General features: G+C 39.1%; 1 protein-coding gene across 1 annotated transcript in view; it reads right to left on the bottom strand.

The window, feature by feature from the left end:
* DNAJC15 (DnaJ heat shock protein family (Hsp40) member C15) overlaps positions 1–16,929 on the bottom strand; it is a 65,835-nt gene that overhangs the window by 37,111 nt on the left and 11,795 nt on the right. The window contains exon 2 of the mRNA XM_060080039.1: positions 1,134–1,185. Coding sequence (XP_059936022.1) covers positions 1,134–1,185 — 52 coding nt within the window. The remainder of the gene's footprint in view (positions 1–1,133; positions 1,186–16,929) is intronic.

Raw genomic sequence — 16,929 nt, forward strand, 5'->3', positions numbered from 1 at the left:
AATACATACACCAATTCTTCTCATTGTAGAAACAAGACGTTGGCAAAAGTATATCTTTCTCTAATTTCAAATAAAAATCTTACATTTGAATTTGAAATAACTATGCCTATTCTGCTACAGTAATTAATACAAAAATTGTTTTATGTTTATGGGCAAGTTTGTCTGAATTCCTTTTCAGACATGATACTCTTCTCATGAAACCTCAGTAAGTAGTTAACTATAGTTATATGAGACACAAGACTTTGACAGTACAAGAACCAAAAGAATCTGAACCACTGATCTTCCTGATTTTAAAGTTCTTACTGGTAAGGTGCTTTAAACAGAGTTGTGTGGAATTAAATATTATACAAAACAAAACAAAATATTTTATGTCTCTTTTTCTATTGGATCTCACTGCATATAACCACAATGGAATGTAGCTCCACCTAAAAAGAAGATCCAATTAACAAGATCAAATCCATGGAACTTGAGACACAAATGTTAAATGAAAAATGTAAATCTTTATCAACAAGGAAATGCTCTCAGATTAACATTTAATTAGAGAATAGCTATGCAATTTAAAACTATAAATTAATGGTTAGAAGAGACAGCAACTTTACTTTAAATCTTTATAACTATTCTTTCTAAAAAGATTTTGGCAATAAAAGAAATTCTCCTGGGTTTGTCAAAGAAATTACACCAACATGTTAAAATGAATGATAAATAGACTATAAAGAATGGCTACGCTCATCAGAAAGAACTGACAGCTCAGAAAATGTGTATTCTTATCAGTAAGAAAAAAATATGGGACAATAAAAGAGCCCCATTATCACTTACACTGCTTCATATTAAAGAGATTTTATTTTTTAATAGTACACTATAGCTCAAACTAAAAAAATGTCAGGAAGATCAATTATTATCGGGGCTAGTTTTCCTAGCTTTTGTATCGTTAATTTCCTTCACTACAAAGTTTATCTAGATTTTGCTGCGCTGACAAATCTTCAGTGACTATAAATGTTGCAAAGAATGGGAACATATGTCTTAAAATCAAAAAACCTCAAAATGCTAAGAGTCTTCTCATGAATCACTATAGAAGCTACTTGGAAATATTTCCCCTGCAACATTTATTGATATATATCCTTTATTTATCTTACCTGCAAATCCAAGAGCTGCAATACCCAGTCCCACAGCTATCAAACCTCTTGCCTATGGAGGAAAAAATGATTATCACTTATACTGTTACATAGTGGGTTTTTAAAGTAAATCATTTTAAATAATGAGAATAATTATGATTAATAACACATTTTCCTCAAGTTCTGTGGTGTAGAATTTTAAAAAATCTTCAGGATTACAGCTAATTTTCAGTGAATTAAAATAATTCTAGATTTCATTTAATTTCCATATATTTGAATTTGTTATAACGAAGAGCTTTTATGTTACCTATTGCTAAAATGTTTTCTATAGACCATTCTTTTTTTTTTTTTTTTCGGTACGCGGGCCTCCCACTGTTGTGGCCTCTCGCACTGTGGAGCACAGGCTCCGGACGCGTAGGCTCAGCGGCCATGGCTCACGGGCCCAGCCGCTCCGCAGCATGTGGGATCTTCCCGGACCGGGGCACGAACCCGTGTCCCCTGCATCAGCAGGCAGACTCTCAACCACTGCGCCACCAGGGAAGCCCCTATGGACTATTCTTAATAGTGGGTTTAATGTATCTATCTTCTATAAAGCTAAAAGGTAAATATTTCCTCCTCATTTACATATGCAATGCTCAATGGACTCTGCTATACTTAAAAAACTTGATAAAATGTATCCATGTTTAGAAAAGAAGTCAAACTGCAAAAATTAGTAAAAGTGATGAATAACTTAAGAGCTAGCTTATTTCTACCTTTCTAGACCAATGTAAAAATTTTACAGTAAGAGCCAAGAATTCAGAATTTAAAGTTATGAGCTCATCCTGATAACTTTTAAATTAGCTATATACTCCATATCAGTCTATGCTTTTCTCCTTAACCACCTTGGGAAAATATTTGTCACAACAGAAAAAGGTTTTATGTAGCAAAGATCAATGGTTGCCCCCCAAGATCCATTTTCCCCTTCTTCTACAGGATCAAAATTCCTATTTTTAGCCAGACACATATTTCCAAGCCCCCGCTTAGACTTAGGTACAGCTATGTTTACTAAGTGTTGGCTTATAGGATATAAGCAGAGTGGTGTGTGCAGCCTCAGAGAAGTCCTTCATAGGACGGTGGACTGTCCTTCTCCCTTTCCATTCCTCCTTCCTGCTGGCTGCAATGTAGACATTATACCAGGAGCTGCCATGTCGGATAAGGAAGGAAGAACAATGAGATGAAAGGAGACCGCATCCTGGATGATCATGTAGCTGCCACAGCACCCCTGGACTGCTTCTATTTACATGAGATAAAAATTGGGCTTCCCTGGTGGTGCAGTGGTTGAGAGTCCGCCTGCCGATGCAGGGGACATGGGTACGTGCCCGGGTCCAGGAAGATCCCACATGCCACGGAGTGGCTGGGCCCATGAGCCATGGCTGCTGAGCCTGTGCATCCGGAGCCTGTGCTCCGCAACGGGAGAGGCCACAACAGTGAGAGGCCCGCGTACCGCAAAAAAAAAATTTTTTTTAATAAATAAATAAAATTGTCTTCCTAAGATGATACTACTATTTTCAGTTTTCAGGTACTTGCAGCCAAATCAAATTTTGATGGGATCAGAATTAAGGAGAGACACTATAGAAACGGTTTTTGTCTGGTTAGTGGTGAAAGAGGCAAACCCATAAGATCCAAAAACTAAAAAAAAAGCTACAATAATCTCACTAGGGAATAGAATGGAGTCATTTCACAACAGTACAGTGGAAATCATAAGATGGAGGCTGAGACTAGATGGATAGTAAAACTGGAAAGCCCTATAGCCATCAGTTTCCAAGTTCTGTAAGGGAATGCAAATCTTAGGAAATCAAAGCCCCAAGTCGTCAATAGGAGACTCCATAAGGATAAACATCAAGACACAAAGGCCAACTGTATGAAGGTGCTCTAACTTTAACACCCAGTAACTCTCTCTTAGAAGTCTAGAGCTCTTCATAGACGAGATGAGGAAAGTTCATCTAGGTTTCCCCTCCTCAGTTCCAGTTCTTTTTTTTAAAAAGAGTTAGACTTTTTAAAAAAAAATCAATTTATTTATTTATTTTGCTTCACTGAGTCTTCGTTGCTGCACGCGGGCTTTCTCTAGTTGCGGTGAGCGGGATCTACTCTTCGCTGCAGCGTGCGGGCTTCTCATTGCGGTGGCTTCTCTTGTTGCGGAGCACAGGCTCTAGGCGCACGGGCTTCAGTAGTTGTGGCACGTAGGCTCAGTAGTTGTGGCTCGCAGGTTCTAGACTGCACGCTCAGTAGTTGTGGCGCACGGGCTTAGTTACTCTGTGGCAGGTGGGATCTTCCTGGACCAGGGCTGGAACCCGTCTCCTGCGTTGGCAGGCGGATTCTTACCCACTGCGCCACCAGGGAAGTCCTCGGCTCCAGTACTAAGATTCACCTTTTCCCCAGGCAGAGCACTAGGGCAATCTCAGTGAAGGAAGATTCTTTCCCTGGCAGAGAAGGACAAGCCTAGAGCTAGCTAGCAAGAGGCCAAACAGTCTTTGAGGTTCCCTTCAGGTGGTCTAGACATAATTACTCCTGAACTGAAGGGAAACGAGTATTGATTTCAAGAAGATGTTCTGTTGAGGTATATTTTTGCCATTTTCTAGATTTTCCCAGGGGCTACATATTTTGAGTTTTCCAGTCTTATTTTCCATTGGTTCACTTTAAGGATCCTCAGTCCAACCAAAGTACTCAACTGGGGCTTCCTTGGTGGCTCAGTGGTTAAGAATCCACCTGCCAATGCAGAGGACATGGGTTCGAGCCCTGGTCTGGGAAGATCCCACATGCCACGGAGCAACAAAGCCTGTGCGCCACAACTACTGAGCCTGAGAACCACAACTACTGAGCCAGGGCACCACAACTACTGAAGCCCACGCGCCTAGAGCCAGTGCTCTGCATCAAGAGAAGCCACCGCAGTGAGAAGCCTGCGCACCGCAACGAAGAGTAGCCCCCGCTCACCGCAACTAGAGAAAGCCTGCACGCAGCAACGAAGACCCAACTCAGCCATAAATAAATAAATAAATACATAAATTTATTTTTTAAATGTACTCAACTGTTTTCATGTGTGAATTTATTTTCCTTCCTCATAAAACTTGTTTATTCTTTCATCTGACTAGAAATATTTATCTTTGCCTATCAAGATCTGACGTATTCTTAATATTTCAGCTTGAACCAGCCACAGAATGGGAGAAGTCATTTGCAACACATAACGATAAGCTCATACCCAAAAATACAAATAATTCTTCCACATTAAAAAGACAGATGATCCAGTAGAAAATGAAAAAAAGAGTCCAGGGGGACTTCCCTAGTGGGTCCAGTGGTAAAGAATCTGCTTTCTAATACAGGAGACACGGGTTTGATCCCTGGTAGGGGAACTAAGATCCCACATGCCGCGGGGCAACTAAGCCCACGTGCCACAACAAAGAGCCCACGTGCTGCAACGAAAGATCCCACATGCTGCATCGAAGATCCCATGTGTCACAACTAAGAGGATATGGGGAGGGGGAAGGGTAAGCTGTGACAAAGCAAGAGAGTGGCATGGACATATATACACTACCAAACGTAAAATAGATAGTTAGTGGGAAGCAGCCACAAAGCACAGGGAGATCAGCTCATTGCTTTGTGACCACCTAGAGGGGTGGGATAGGGAGGGTGGGAGGGAGGGAGACGCAAGAGGGAAGAGATATGGGAACATATGTATATGTATAACTGATTCACTTTGTTATAAAGCAGAAACTAACACACCATTATTAAGCAATTATACTCCAATAAAGATGTAAAAAAAAAAAAAAAAAGAAAGATCCCACATGCCGCATCGAAGATCTCGTGTGTCACAACTAAGACCCAACACAGCCAAAAATAAATAAATAAATAAAATATTTTTAAAAAAAGAGTAGGTCAGGGACTTCATAGAAAAAAATCTAAATGGCTAATAAACATATGAATACTAACAATAACCACAAAACCAAAATGTTGTAGAAATATTAATACAAGAATATAAAGATCTCTGGCCTTTGTGGAATTTGTTCTATCCACTGATGCATCAAGCACCAAGCAATAATATCTCCACTTCTAGGGTTATTCTGAGGATAATATTAATAATGTATGTAAAGGACTTAGCACAGTGGCTTGGCACATAGTAAACAGGCAGTAAACGTGAACCACTTTAATGTTATCACTCATTATTCTAAAGAGATTTTTATGTCAAGGTATTTATATCAGAAACATTAAATCATCAGACATTTGATTATTTTTCACTTTAATCTAACAATACGTAAGGCTCAATTGTGTTTAATAATTAAAAATTCAATTTAATTTAACAAATTAAGTATTGAGTACTCTGATGATTATTCTCCATTTGTCTCTCCAGATTCATTTTCCACCCTTCTCTGCCTTGCTCTTTACCTCCGTCTTCCCTTATCTCAAAAGACTACATTATCCAGTCCTCGCTTGACCTCTCTCGCTTCTGGTTGGGTTTTGCCAATGAGAGGAAGTGTTGAACAGAACACCATGCACTGGTTACCAATCCCAGAAAAGGACTCTATACATTTCTGCCCATTATGTCTTGGTATCAAGGTTGTGAAGGAAAACACAACAGTCAAGCACTAGGTAGAACGATGATTTACTCACATAGAGAAGAGACAGAGTAAGATCAGCTCCAGTCACGTGCACTGGTCTCATACGGCTAGTGGCTGCCAGCCAGCGGACAAAGGGAAATTGGCCCACGAGCACCCTCCCCCTCTTTATCTCACACTATCCCGAGAGTGTGAAATACTGAAAGCTGGGGGCAAGCCTGAAACAGGGGACGATAATCCCACAAAGTACAGGTTGTGTGAGCTCCTCATCTCTTGGTAAGGAAGTGTTCCACGTCTAAGACCCCCATTCTTACGAGGCCAAGAGGGGTTGAAAGGCTATGCACAGGAAACTGTTTCCCAACAGGAAGCATCAGCAGAAAAGCAAAGAGTGGAAGGAGGTAGGAACAATAGTACAACTTATTCCCTGCTCTATTTCCTCTTTGGCCATGGCTCTTGTTGAATGGCTCCTCTTCCACACCTGTAACTCTCACTGGATTCTGGAGCATAGTTCCCAACTCCTTGCCTCTTTGCCTGAGTGGATAACTGTTTCCAACTGGTGCTAGTCCCTGCATGATTCGTCATCCCTTTTTGGTTACTTTAAACTATGCCCACAACTCTGCAAATAGTCCCTTCATTAAACTATGTTCCAAAAAACCATCCATTACTACCAGGACCCTCAATGATACAAGCATGACTGTACACCAGTCACTATACACAACAAGGCAAAGGCCTATATCAAATGGGTCCTCTACAGGATGCTAAACATGGTGAGCCTCCAACGTTTATGCTAATCTCCCAAAGATCTTTATTTTTAACCTATCGTATTTATTTCACTAATATATGCTTAGATGTATTCTGTCTCCTTAAGCTTTTCTAGATAGCAAGAGCTTTTAAAAAATGTGATGAACTCTATGGATCAACACCTTAGAAAAGCACAAATATATATATACACACTAGAAAAGCACAAATATTTTTGTATATAATTTGAGGGAATCCATGGGTTTCCCTGAAGCCCTTCAGCTCACAATCCCCAACATGAGAACCTCTAAAAAATAAATGTGGGGCTTCCCTCATGGCACAGTGGTTGAGAGTCCACCTGCCAATTCTGGGGACACCGGTTGGATCCCTGGTCTGGGAAGATCCCACGTGCCGTGGAGCAGCTAAGCCTGAGTGCCACAACTACCAAGCCTGCACTCTAGAGCCCACGAGCCACAACTACTGAAGCCCACGTGCCTAGAGCCCATGCTCCGCAACAAGACAAGCCACCGCAATGAGAAGCCTGTGCACTGAAACGAAGAGTAGCCCCTGCTCACCACAACTAGAGAAAGCCCACGTGCAGCAACGAAGACCCAACACAGCCAAAAATAAATTAATTAATTAAAAAAAATTTTTTTAAATAAATGTGGACTTCCCTGGTGGCACAATGGTTAAGAATCTGCCTGCCAATGCAGGGGACACGAGTTGGATCCCTGGTCCAGGAAGATGCCATATGCCGCAGAGCAACTAAACCCTTGCGCCACACTACCGCGCCTGCACTCTGGAGCCTGTGCGCTGCAACTACTGAAACCCATGCGCCACAATTACTGAAGCCCGCGCGCTCTAGGGCCCGTGCTCCGCAACAAGAGAAGCCACTGCAATGAGAAGCCCACGCACTGCAACGAAGAGTGGCCCCCACTCGCCACAACTACAGGAAGCCCACGTGCAGCAATGAGGTCCCAACGCAGCCAAAAAAAATAAGAAAAAAAAGAAAAATTAAAAATAAACAAATGCCCACTGAAATAAGAAGGGTGTTTCATTTACTTTGAGCTCCTAGAGCATATCAGAAGACCTGCCATTTATATTTCATTTCTCTCTTTTTTTTTTAACATCTTTATTGGAGTATAATTGCTTAACAATGGTGTGTTAGTTTCTGCTTTATAACAAGGTGAATCAGTTATACATATACATATGTTCCCATATCATTTCTCATTCATTCAACAATAGTACAATAAGAAAAATAATGCTAATGCCAGAATTAATCTCTATTTATGAAGACTGACTTTATAGAAAGATAAACACTAAAGGCCTTGCAACCTTTAAAAACAACAAAAACAAACCCAAATTAGGTAGATCATTGGAGCAACTAAGAATGTTCAATACATGACCCCAAACTGTGCAATCAAGTCTTACTCATCCACACTGAAAATGGACAAAGTATTAGCATAGCTAATCAACAACTCATTTCTTATTGGAATTAAATTACTTATTGGAAGGGGACTGTATCTGATTTACCTCTTTAAGAGTATTTTCAATTAATTTGATATTAAAATAGTTTATACTTTTTGAGCATAAACAATTGATAACAAAAATCTATTATTTGGAAGTAGAACTCAACTGGAAATTTTAAAACTATTATGCATCCTGCACTACCAGATTTCTGTACTCTGTAATAAGAATAAAGGTCCTCTGCATAAAGTTTTCTATGGAAATACTGTCAGAGAGAAAAGCAAATACGTTAAAACTTTAACCTCAAACGGTCCAGAATAAGAATATTATTTGTTTCCTAGAGAAAAATATTTATCTACTACCTGTTTTTCAGTCACTAGAAAGTCATTTGTATTTTTTTTTCAGACACAAATTTAGAGAGCTCTAAAACAACAAATCCCACCAACTCTCCCCATATGTGAATGACCCAAACAGAAAAAAGAGATCATCTAGTTGCAAATACAGAAGACAGGAAGCACAGGAAAATCCACCTGAAATCTGAGCAAGTAGTTCACGCAGAATTCTCAGCCATACCTTTATCTGACCTTAAATTTTTTTAAGTAAAATAACATCTAAAGCATACTGGGGCTTAAAAAAAAAAAAAAGCTCATGGTTCATTTGGCATAACTGTGTAAATATCAGAGAATTCCATCAACATCTTCTCTATTTGACTACTGTTGAAAAAAATTTCACATATGCTGTATCACTATGCTATTTCACATTTACTTAAACTTCAGTGTTGTACCTTCAGGCTAACAGGATCTATTTTATTTCTTTTATATATGTAACACCATCTTTTTTTTTTTTTTCTCTTTCTTTTTGCGGTATGCGGGCCTCTCACTGTTGTGGCCTCTCCCGTTGCGGAGCACAGGCTCCGGATGCGCAGGCCCAGCGGCCATGGCTCACGGGCCCAGCCGCTCCGCGGCATATGGGATCCTCCCAGACCGGGGCACGAACCCGTATCCCCTGCATCGGCAGGCGGACTCTTAACCACTGCGCCACCAGGGAGGCCCTGTAACACCATCTTTGATCTATGTCAAGCACAATGATGTGCTTCAATTTTTATTCTGAATGTTTTTTTAAACAATGATGCTTTAAAACTAAATTGCCAGTAACAGAACAAAAACGACATTGAAAAGACAATTTAAAAGCAAAATGGAGAGTGAGGCATAGTGTTAGTACCATAAATGCCGTCATTGTCTACCAACTAGGCAATAACCAGGTTAAATGTCTATGATTGCTCATGCAACTAGACTGATATCACGTTACATCTGTGTTTTTACAGAAACTAGGGAAATGTTGCTACTTCCTTGACTTAGGGAAATTAGAATATGGGCTGAAAATAAGACAGGCGGTGTGATTTAAAAAGAAAGATATGTATACACCTGTACTCTGGCCTAAGCTAAAACGGCCATAGGTGTCAAACATATGTAGGAGACAGTAGATGGTAAATGTGGATGCCATACAAGGTATTTTTGTTGTTGTTGTTGTTGTTTTAAACATCCACAAGGCTGCCTTCAGGAAGTTTTAGTTTTGAAACTTTTTCTTTGAAGGTTCAGATGGTTAGAAAAGTAGCTAACACTTTCTAGGCCTGCAGAAGATCTAAATAAATTCTTAGATACATTTTTTTTCTATATAAAATTATGTGAGCACGTATTTATAACAAGTTGATCTTTCTATAAAAAAGGTATATATGTGCACATATATACCTAAAAACTAATACAGTTACAAATCAGTTAAAAATTCTACCAACTAATTCTTTTACAACTGGTCCAGACCAGTGTTTGGGGAAAGTGGTCAATATAAGAAAAATAGAAAAATTCCATTCATACCAAATTTGGACATTCAGTTTTTAACAATCTCATCATAGTCACCACAGAAAACAAAGATGATATGTACACATATAACTAATTTATGTGTTATTGGCCAATGGTATTTAGTTAAGTTTTAAAAAATTCATGACAACTTTAGATTATATTTCTCAAAAATGCCAAAAAGCATAGTTTTCACTGCATCCCCTTTGACCATACACAATGCATGAATATTTTAGATTTTAAAATGTCCAAGCATATGTATAATAGCATTGCAGAAATTAACGAACAGTAAATTCCCAGTGAAATCACTGACTGATTTAAAATGGTTGGAGAGTTACCATAACGAATCCTCTGCCTAGGGACTTCCCTGATGGCACAGTGGTTAAGACTCTGCACTCCCAATGCAGGGGGCCGGGGTTCGATCCCTGGTCAGGGAACTAGCTCCCACATGCATGCCACAGCTTGCCTGCAAGCTGCAACAAAGGAGCCCACGTGCCACAAATAAGACCCGGCACAGCCAAATAAATAAACACAATAAATAAATAATTATTTAAAAAAAAAAAGAATCCTCTGCCTAGACCGCTAAAGCTGACTGGAGAAAAGTCTTATGAACACACTACATAGCACCATTACAAAATTATGGTTTCTGATGGCAGCTGGCCTTTCAAATCCACTCACTATCATCATCTCCTTCATCCTTGATTCATACCATTCCCCATTCCTTTTTGCCCTTACTGTTCTAAATTTTACTTTTTTCATTAGCCTTCATGTTTTTCACCCATGAAGCAAGCATGAACTTCCTCAATCTTCCACCCTTTCACCCCTGAATGTATAATCCATGTGCTTCAAAGTTAACCAGGCCTGGGCTCCAATTCCAGCTCAACATTTACCAAATCTGCGACCCTAAGCTGATCTCTCTAGGCCCATTTCCTCATCTATAAAATGGGAATGTGGGAATGTGAAAACCTAATCACAGCATGCTCAAAATGATTTATGAGAAAAGATTATGAAAAATGACCAACGCACTGTGTAAACATGGCAGATGTCTGTTAGTTCTTTCTTCACTCCCACAATTTTACTCTTAATCATTTCTGTTCTCTGCTCATTCCTCCTGGAAAATCCCTGCTTATTTCAAATAGCTTTAAGGTCACCTCCAGGTAAAACTTACACCACCCATCTCCTCACTCAAGTAAAACTTTTTAGTGACCCCATGGTACTTAGCAGTTCTATTACAGTACATAGCACATTATTTAATAATGGCTTACCTATTTCAAACCCTTGCTAAAATGTGAGCTTCTGGAGGTAGGGACTGTTTACCTCTTTGGATTTCTGAAATCTAACAAAGTACCTAGTACATAGTAGGTTCTCAAAAGTTAATATAATGGGATGAAAATGATCTTAAGAAGCATCCCCACTATCCAGATGCCTTTTGGAACTTGAATTATTTGTGTACTGTATTGGTATCTGCTAGTGGATGGAATTATGATTGAAATGGGAAAATATAATGGAAAATGATAGTTAAATTTAATCAAGAAATTAACACATAATCATGTCTTAAAATATTCTGGACCAGGTATGTATATCCAAAAGTCTCACAGAAGAAAAAGAAAATGAAGTTGAGGGCCTGTGCCAGGTAAATTTCATTACAAAAATGAAATGAATATAATTCACAGATCCATGTAGAAAAACATGATGGAGTAACTGAATTGTTAAACAAAGAAAAATAACAAAACTCCAAATTAAAAAAGTCAGGCATTTTTTCAAGCAGCCATTTGGAGACTCTCCCATCTCTGAGTATTTCAAAGAGATAGACAATAAACAATAGAAATCAGAAAAATATACAACAGAAAGTGACATGTGCTATGAAGAAAATTAAGCAGCCAAAGAATTACGTGTGGGGACTTCCCTGGTGGCACAGTGGTTAAGAATCCACCTGCCAATGCAGGGGACACGGGTTCGAGCCCTGGTCGGGGAAGATCCCACGTGCTGTGGAGCAACTAAGCCTGTGCGCCACAACTACTGAAGACCGCGTGCCTAGAGCTCATGCTCTGCAACAAGAGAAGCCACCACAGTAAGAAGCCTGCACGCTGCAACGAAGAGTAGCCCCCGCTCGCTGCAACTAGAGAAAGCCCATGCGCAGCAACAAAGACCCAACGCAGCCAAAAATAAATAAATAAAAACAAATAAATAAATTAATTTTTCAAAAGCCAACAACATTTGTTGAGAGACCAGATGTGAGGTATAAAAGAAAGAGAAGATGATGAATGGATAAAGAAAGTGTGGTGCCTATGTACAGTGGAATATTATTCACCCATAAAAAGAAGGAAAGTCTAGCATTTGCGACAACATGGATGAACCTGGAGGACATTACACAAAGTGAAATAAAACCAGACACAGAAAGACAAATATTGATTGATCTCACATACATGTGGAATCTAAAGAAGTCAAAAAACTCATGGAAGCAGAGAGTAGAACAGCAGTTAACAGAGGCTGGGGTGGGAGAAGTGGGGTGATGTGGGTCAAAGTTCCTGTAAGATGAGTAAGTTTTATACTTGAAATTTGCTAAGAGTAGTAGACCTAAGCTTTCTCATCGTATGTGTACATACATGCGTGTGCATGCACACACACATATACACACAGAAGGTAACAGTGTGAGGTGACCAATGTGTTAATTAGCTTGAATTATGGTGATCATTTCACAATGTATATGTCTATTAAATCGTGTTGTCCACCTTACATATATACAATCTTTATTTGTCAATTATACCTCAGTAAAGCTGGGGGGAAAGAATGTCAAGGTTACTGCCTTACACAACTGGAAGAATGGAGTTGCCTTTTGCTGGGAGGAAAGTCTGGGAGAGGGAGTGGGGCAGAGGGAAGGGCTGTCATAAGCTCCTTCGGTCTTGCTTTTCTAAAAACATGCTACCCTCAGTGTGATAAGTGAAACTCAAGCAAAGCTGTACAGGAATTCCTAACACCTGGGGAAGAAACGGTCTCCTCTACTAATGGAAAAGAAGAATGAGCAGGTTGTCTCAAAATACGTCCTTTCTTTGTTATCTTGCAGTGGCTCAGTTCTCAAGGGTTAATCACAAGCAAATCACTTTCTGCTGAACTCAGTGTTTTATGCTGCCTTATTATTTGGTTCAATTTCTACAAAGAAAGCTCTTTGAATTTAAACAGCAAGTGGAAAGGAGAAAAAAAGGAAGAAACAAGAAAGACTGCTTGGCAAATCAGAATTTGAGAAAGAGAGGTAGTGCACATGCAGATCAAAAGAAGGAGAGCAAGGGAATTTATATTCCAGAAAAAGTGTCAGACATGATAAAATGACATTAGGAAGAGAATTTTTACAATTATCCTTCTCTAAAATTTTCAAGCTGGCATGAATGTCCCAGATTTTCATATCTAAATCCACCTGGCCCTTACCATTACTGTTGCATTGCCAAAAAAAAAAAAATACACTTGAACTTCTCTCAAAGCACCAATTCTTTAATTAATTTAAGTGAAAATTTTAAATTAAGTAAAAAGAAAAAGCTATGTTAACTACATCTTACTTGCTTGACTTTAAAGTCACTTAATTTATTTTAAACCATAGGCAAGCATTAATATATACAGCATGACTAGCGAGTAAATAAAAGGGCAAAACAAAAACAAACTGAAACAGTAAAACAAAATCCAAAAGCAAACATAATAAGAAACAAAACTCTCAGGCTCAGAACAAATGAGTACTTCTCCACTCTAATATAATGAACAAAAAATTCTCCAAACTTAAATCCTTGCTGTAACTGATGATCTTACGAATATTAGCATTTATTCAGTGACCCACTGATACAAACCTTGTCTCTAATAACGCACGCAGCTTTCTTTGTTCACGTTAAATGTGACTAGTCAGAAAGTCCTGTCCCAACACCAACCTAGTCCTGGTCGCCTCAGAGAGTACCAGGAGTCCCTGGGTTCATCACAGGTTTGCCAAACCAGGCTGCACATGTGGCTTCAAGTTCTCAAACCCAAGGATACTGTGATGGTTCACCTTATGTGTCAGTCTGGCTAGCTCAGTCAGTTAAACCTCAATCTAGGTGTTGCTGTGTTGGTATTTGGTACATGTGGCTAACATCTATAATCAGCTGACTTGATTAAGTAAAGCAGTTTATCTTTGATAGCATAGGTGTAACTCATCCAATCAGTTGAAAGGTCTTAAGAAAACTGAGATTTCCCTGAGGAAGCAGAAATTCTGCCTCAAGATTTAGCTGCTGTCTGAAAGTTGCCAGCCTGCAGGCCTGCCCTACAAATTTTAGACTTGCCAGCCCACACAACTGTGTAAGCCAATTCCTGGAAACAGATAAATAATACATTCTACTTAGTTCTGTTTCTTTGGAGAACCCTGGCTGATACATATTTCTACTGTGTTTCAGGACCAGAAAATAATGTTTTTAGGTATATCGCCCTAACTCATTCATTATTCACTAATTCAACATTTATTTAAACATTTAATCGGGGTACTTACTACAAACCAGGCACTGTACTAGGGGTAGAGATATGGATCAACAAGGTCACCTCACAAAGGTTACAAACTGATTCACAATCTCAAAACAAAACCTGTGAGTCCTCAAAAACTTACTAGTTTGCTTTTATATTTTATTTCTCCATAAATTTATCTAATTTCTTTTAGAACTTACTAGATTTTTAGCCAGAAATATTTCTTAGGATAATAAAGGGGTGGTTATTCTAGTTGTCAATGACTCTCAGAAGTTGACAGATGACACACCCTCTCTTAGGACCAGATTTTAAATCAGATCATGGACCATAGATAAGATTCCCTCTAGGCTACTTGCAAAGGCACATGGTTGTAACCCCATCCCTTTGTCATGTTACCTCATGATACCTCATCAATGTGCAGAGACACTGGAGTTAAGACCCACTGCTTTATACAGCTACACTGAGATAACCAATGTGCTGAGAATAATCTAGTGCACAGATTTTACTAATTAGTGTTAACACATTCCAACAAATTTGAAACAAGGATGCACTAACTAAAAACTCTCTTTAAGGTGTATACGATTATAATAATATAGTAATTGACTTTTTTTTAATTGGTAAAAACTTTCACTTTAACACTAGGTTTAACCTGAGGGAGAGATTCCATTTTTCTATCTTTATTACTATTTAGTAAGTCAGTGCTAGTAGGGCATAGTGGAAGTAAGACTCTGAAAGACGGTTTCAGCAGATATTTGATCAGAGGCTGCCAATAAGAAACTTGCACTTACCCTTACATGTTTTCCCTGTGAGCTGGTCCCTACCTGTGTCTGGACCAGGTCACCTCCCAAAATAAGCTCTCCATCCTCTGAGGCTGCTGGCTCTGAGTAAGGGAGTTGGGGTATCTGAGTCATATCCCTACTACCCTCATTCAGTTGAGTCTAATATGTCTGCACCCTTCTGTTTCACCACTGTTCACATAAAGATAGTAAGCTGTGACAAAGCGAAAGAGAGGCATGGACATACATACAGTACCAAACGTAAAGTAGATAGGTAGTGGGAAGCAGCCGCATAGCACAGGGAGATCAGCTCCATGCTTTGTGAACGCCTGGAGGGGTGGGACAGGGAGGGTGGGAGGGAGGGAGACGCAAGAGGGAAGGGATGGGGGAACAGATGTATATGTATGACTGATTCACTTTGTTATAAAGCAGAAACTAATAAAAAAAAAAAGTTAGTATTATTGACCCCAGTCCCTAACACAGAAGGATGCCTGGTATATATATGGCTTCTCAGTTACTAAATAACAAAGAAAAATGGAATGACTCTAGATAGGCAGCAGGAACAAGTAAATTTCCAAATATGAAAGAAATCAATGCCAACAGTACCCTCTCCCCTATTCAAATACTCCCACCTCTCTACATCCCAGTTTATTTGTCTATTGTAATTCCAGACCACAACTTCATAACTTGTCTCCTTTACTGAACTGTGAGCCTCTAGAGAGCAAGAAGCAGGCATTATTCAACTTTGTATTCCTAGAATATGTATGGGTTAAATAAAAGTTAGTGTTAATTGACTGGATGGATGAATGTGAGTGTAGATGGTTAGGTGGACAGGTGGCCAGTTGCTAAGTACTCTGCTTCTGGGTCATAGATGGCTTCTGAGAAGAGTCCAGATAAAACTGAAGGATAGGGTCAATGCTAGACCAAGAAGCAAAAGGGAGGATACAGGAGAGAACAAAGGTTAGAAGCTGGGAAACCTGAATTCTGATTGAGAATCTGCCCTTAACTCACGGTGACCTTAGGTTATTGCAATTGAACATATGTGTATGCTGGAGGGCAGGGATCATCTACAGAGTATGTTAAATATCTACAGAATATGTTAAATACAGGCTAGACCAGTAACCTATGAAATATTTCAAACACAGAGCAGACAACTTGTAAAATATAAGGTCAACTTCCATCTATTTAACAATATGGAATCATCTCAAGATGATAACCCTAAGCAGACAGGCCAAAAAGGGGGAAGATTTTCAAAGCCAAATTCTAATTAGAAAATTAAACCAGAATGATACTGAAAGATGACTTCAGTGTTTGGAAGGTATCTGTTAGGAAGTAAGAACTATGGCAAACTTTACATCCGTGCTCTGTGGCTCTTCATGCTACATGTGTCAAGTCTATCAGTGAAGCTTGTGAGACGTGTTCTTTGGCCTGAAGCTTCAGATAGATCTGCTCTAAAAAGCTTGGTCTTCTGGGCAATTCAAGGTTCATTTAGTTCTAGGAGTTAGTTTCTTTAACTTGTTCGTCACTGCTATTTTATTCACTGGCCCTAAACTTCTCTCTTTCAAATTTAAGGATTTTCCTTAGTTCTATTATCTAAAATTTGGAGAAAAGGGACTTTTTTTACCTAACAGATATCCTTTATCATTTTGTTATTGTACTGACTTTTATTAAATTATTTTTGTCCAATAACTTCCTGAATTAAGAGTTCTACACTATTCCTGAATTAAGTTCTAAACTATTTTAGCCTACCTTCAAATGAGCCTTCCCTGCCTCTTTCCCCCTCACACAATCACACACTTCTCCCGCCAATTAATTTATATATTTTCTCTTTCAGGAAATGTTCCATTTCTATTTGACTTTTGAAAGGTGCAAACAGAAGTACACACAGTACTCTAGGAACAGACACATTATACTTTTATACAGA

Source organism: Mesoplodon densirostris, chromosome 17 (genome assembly GCF_025265405.1).
Source record: "Mesoplodon densirostris isolate mMesDen1 chromosome 17, mMesDen1 primary haplotype, whole genome shotgun sequence".
Lineage (NCBI taxonomy): Eukaryota > Metazoa > Chordata > Mammalia > Artiodactyla > Ziphiidae > Mesoplodon > Mesoplodon densirostris.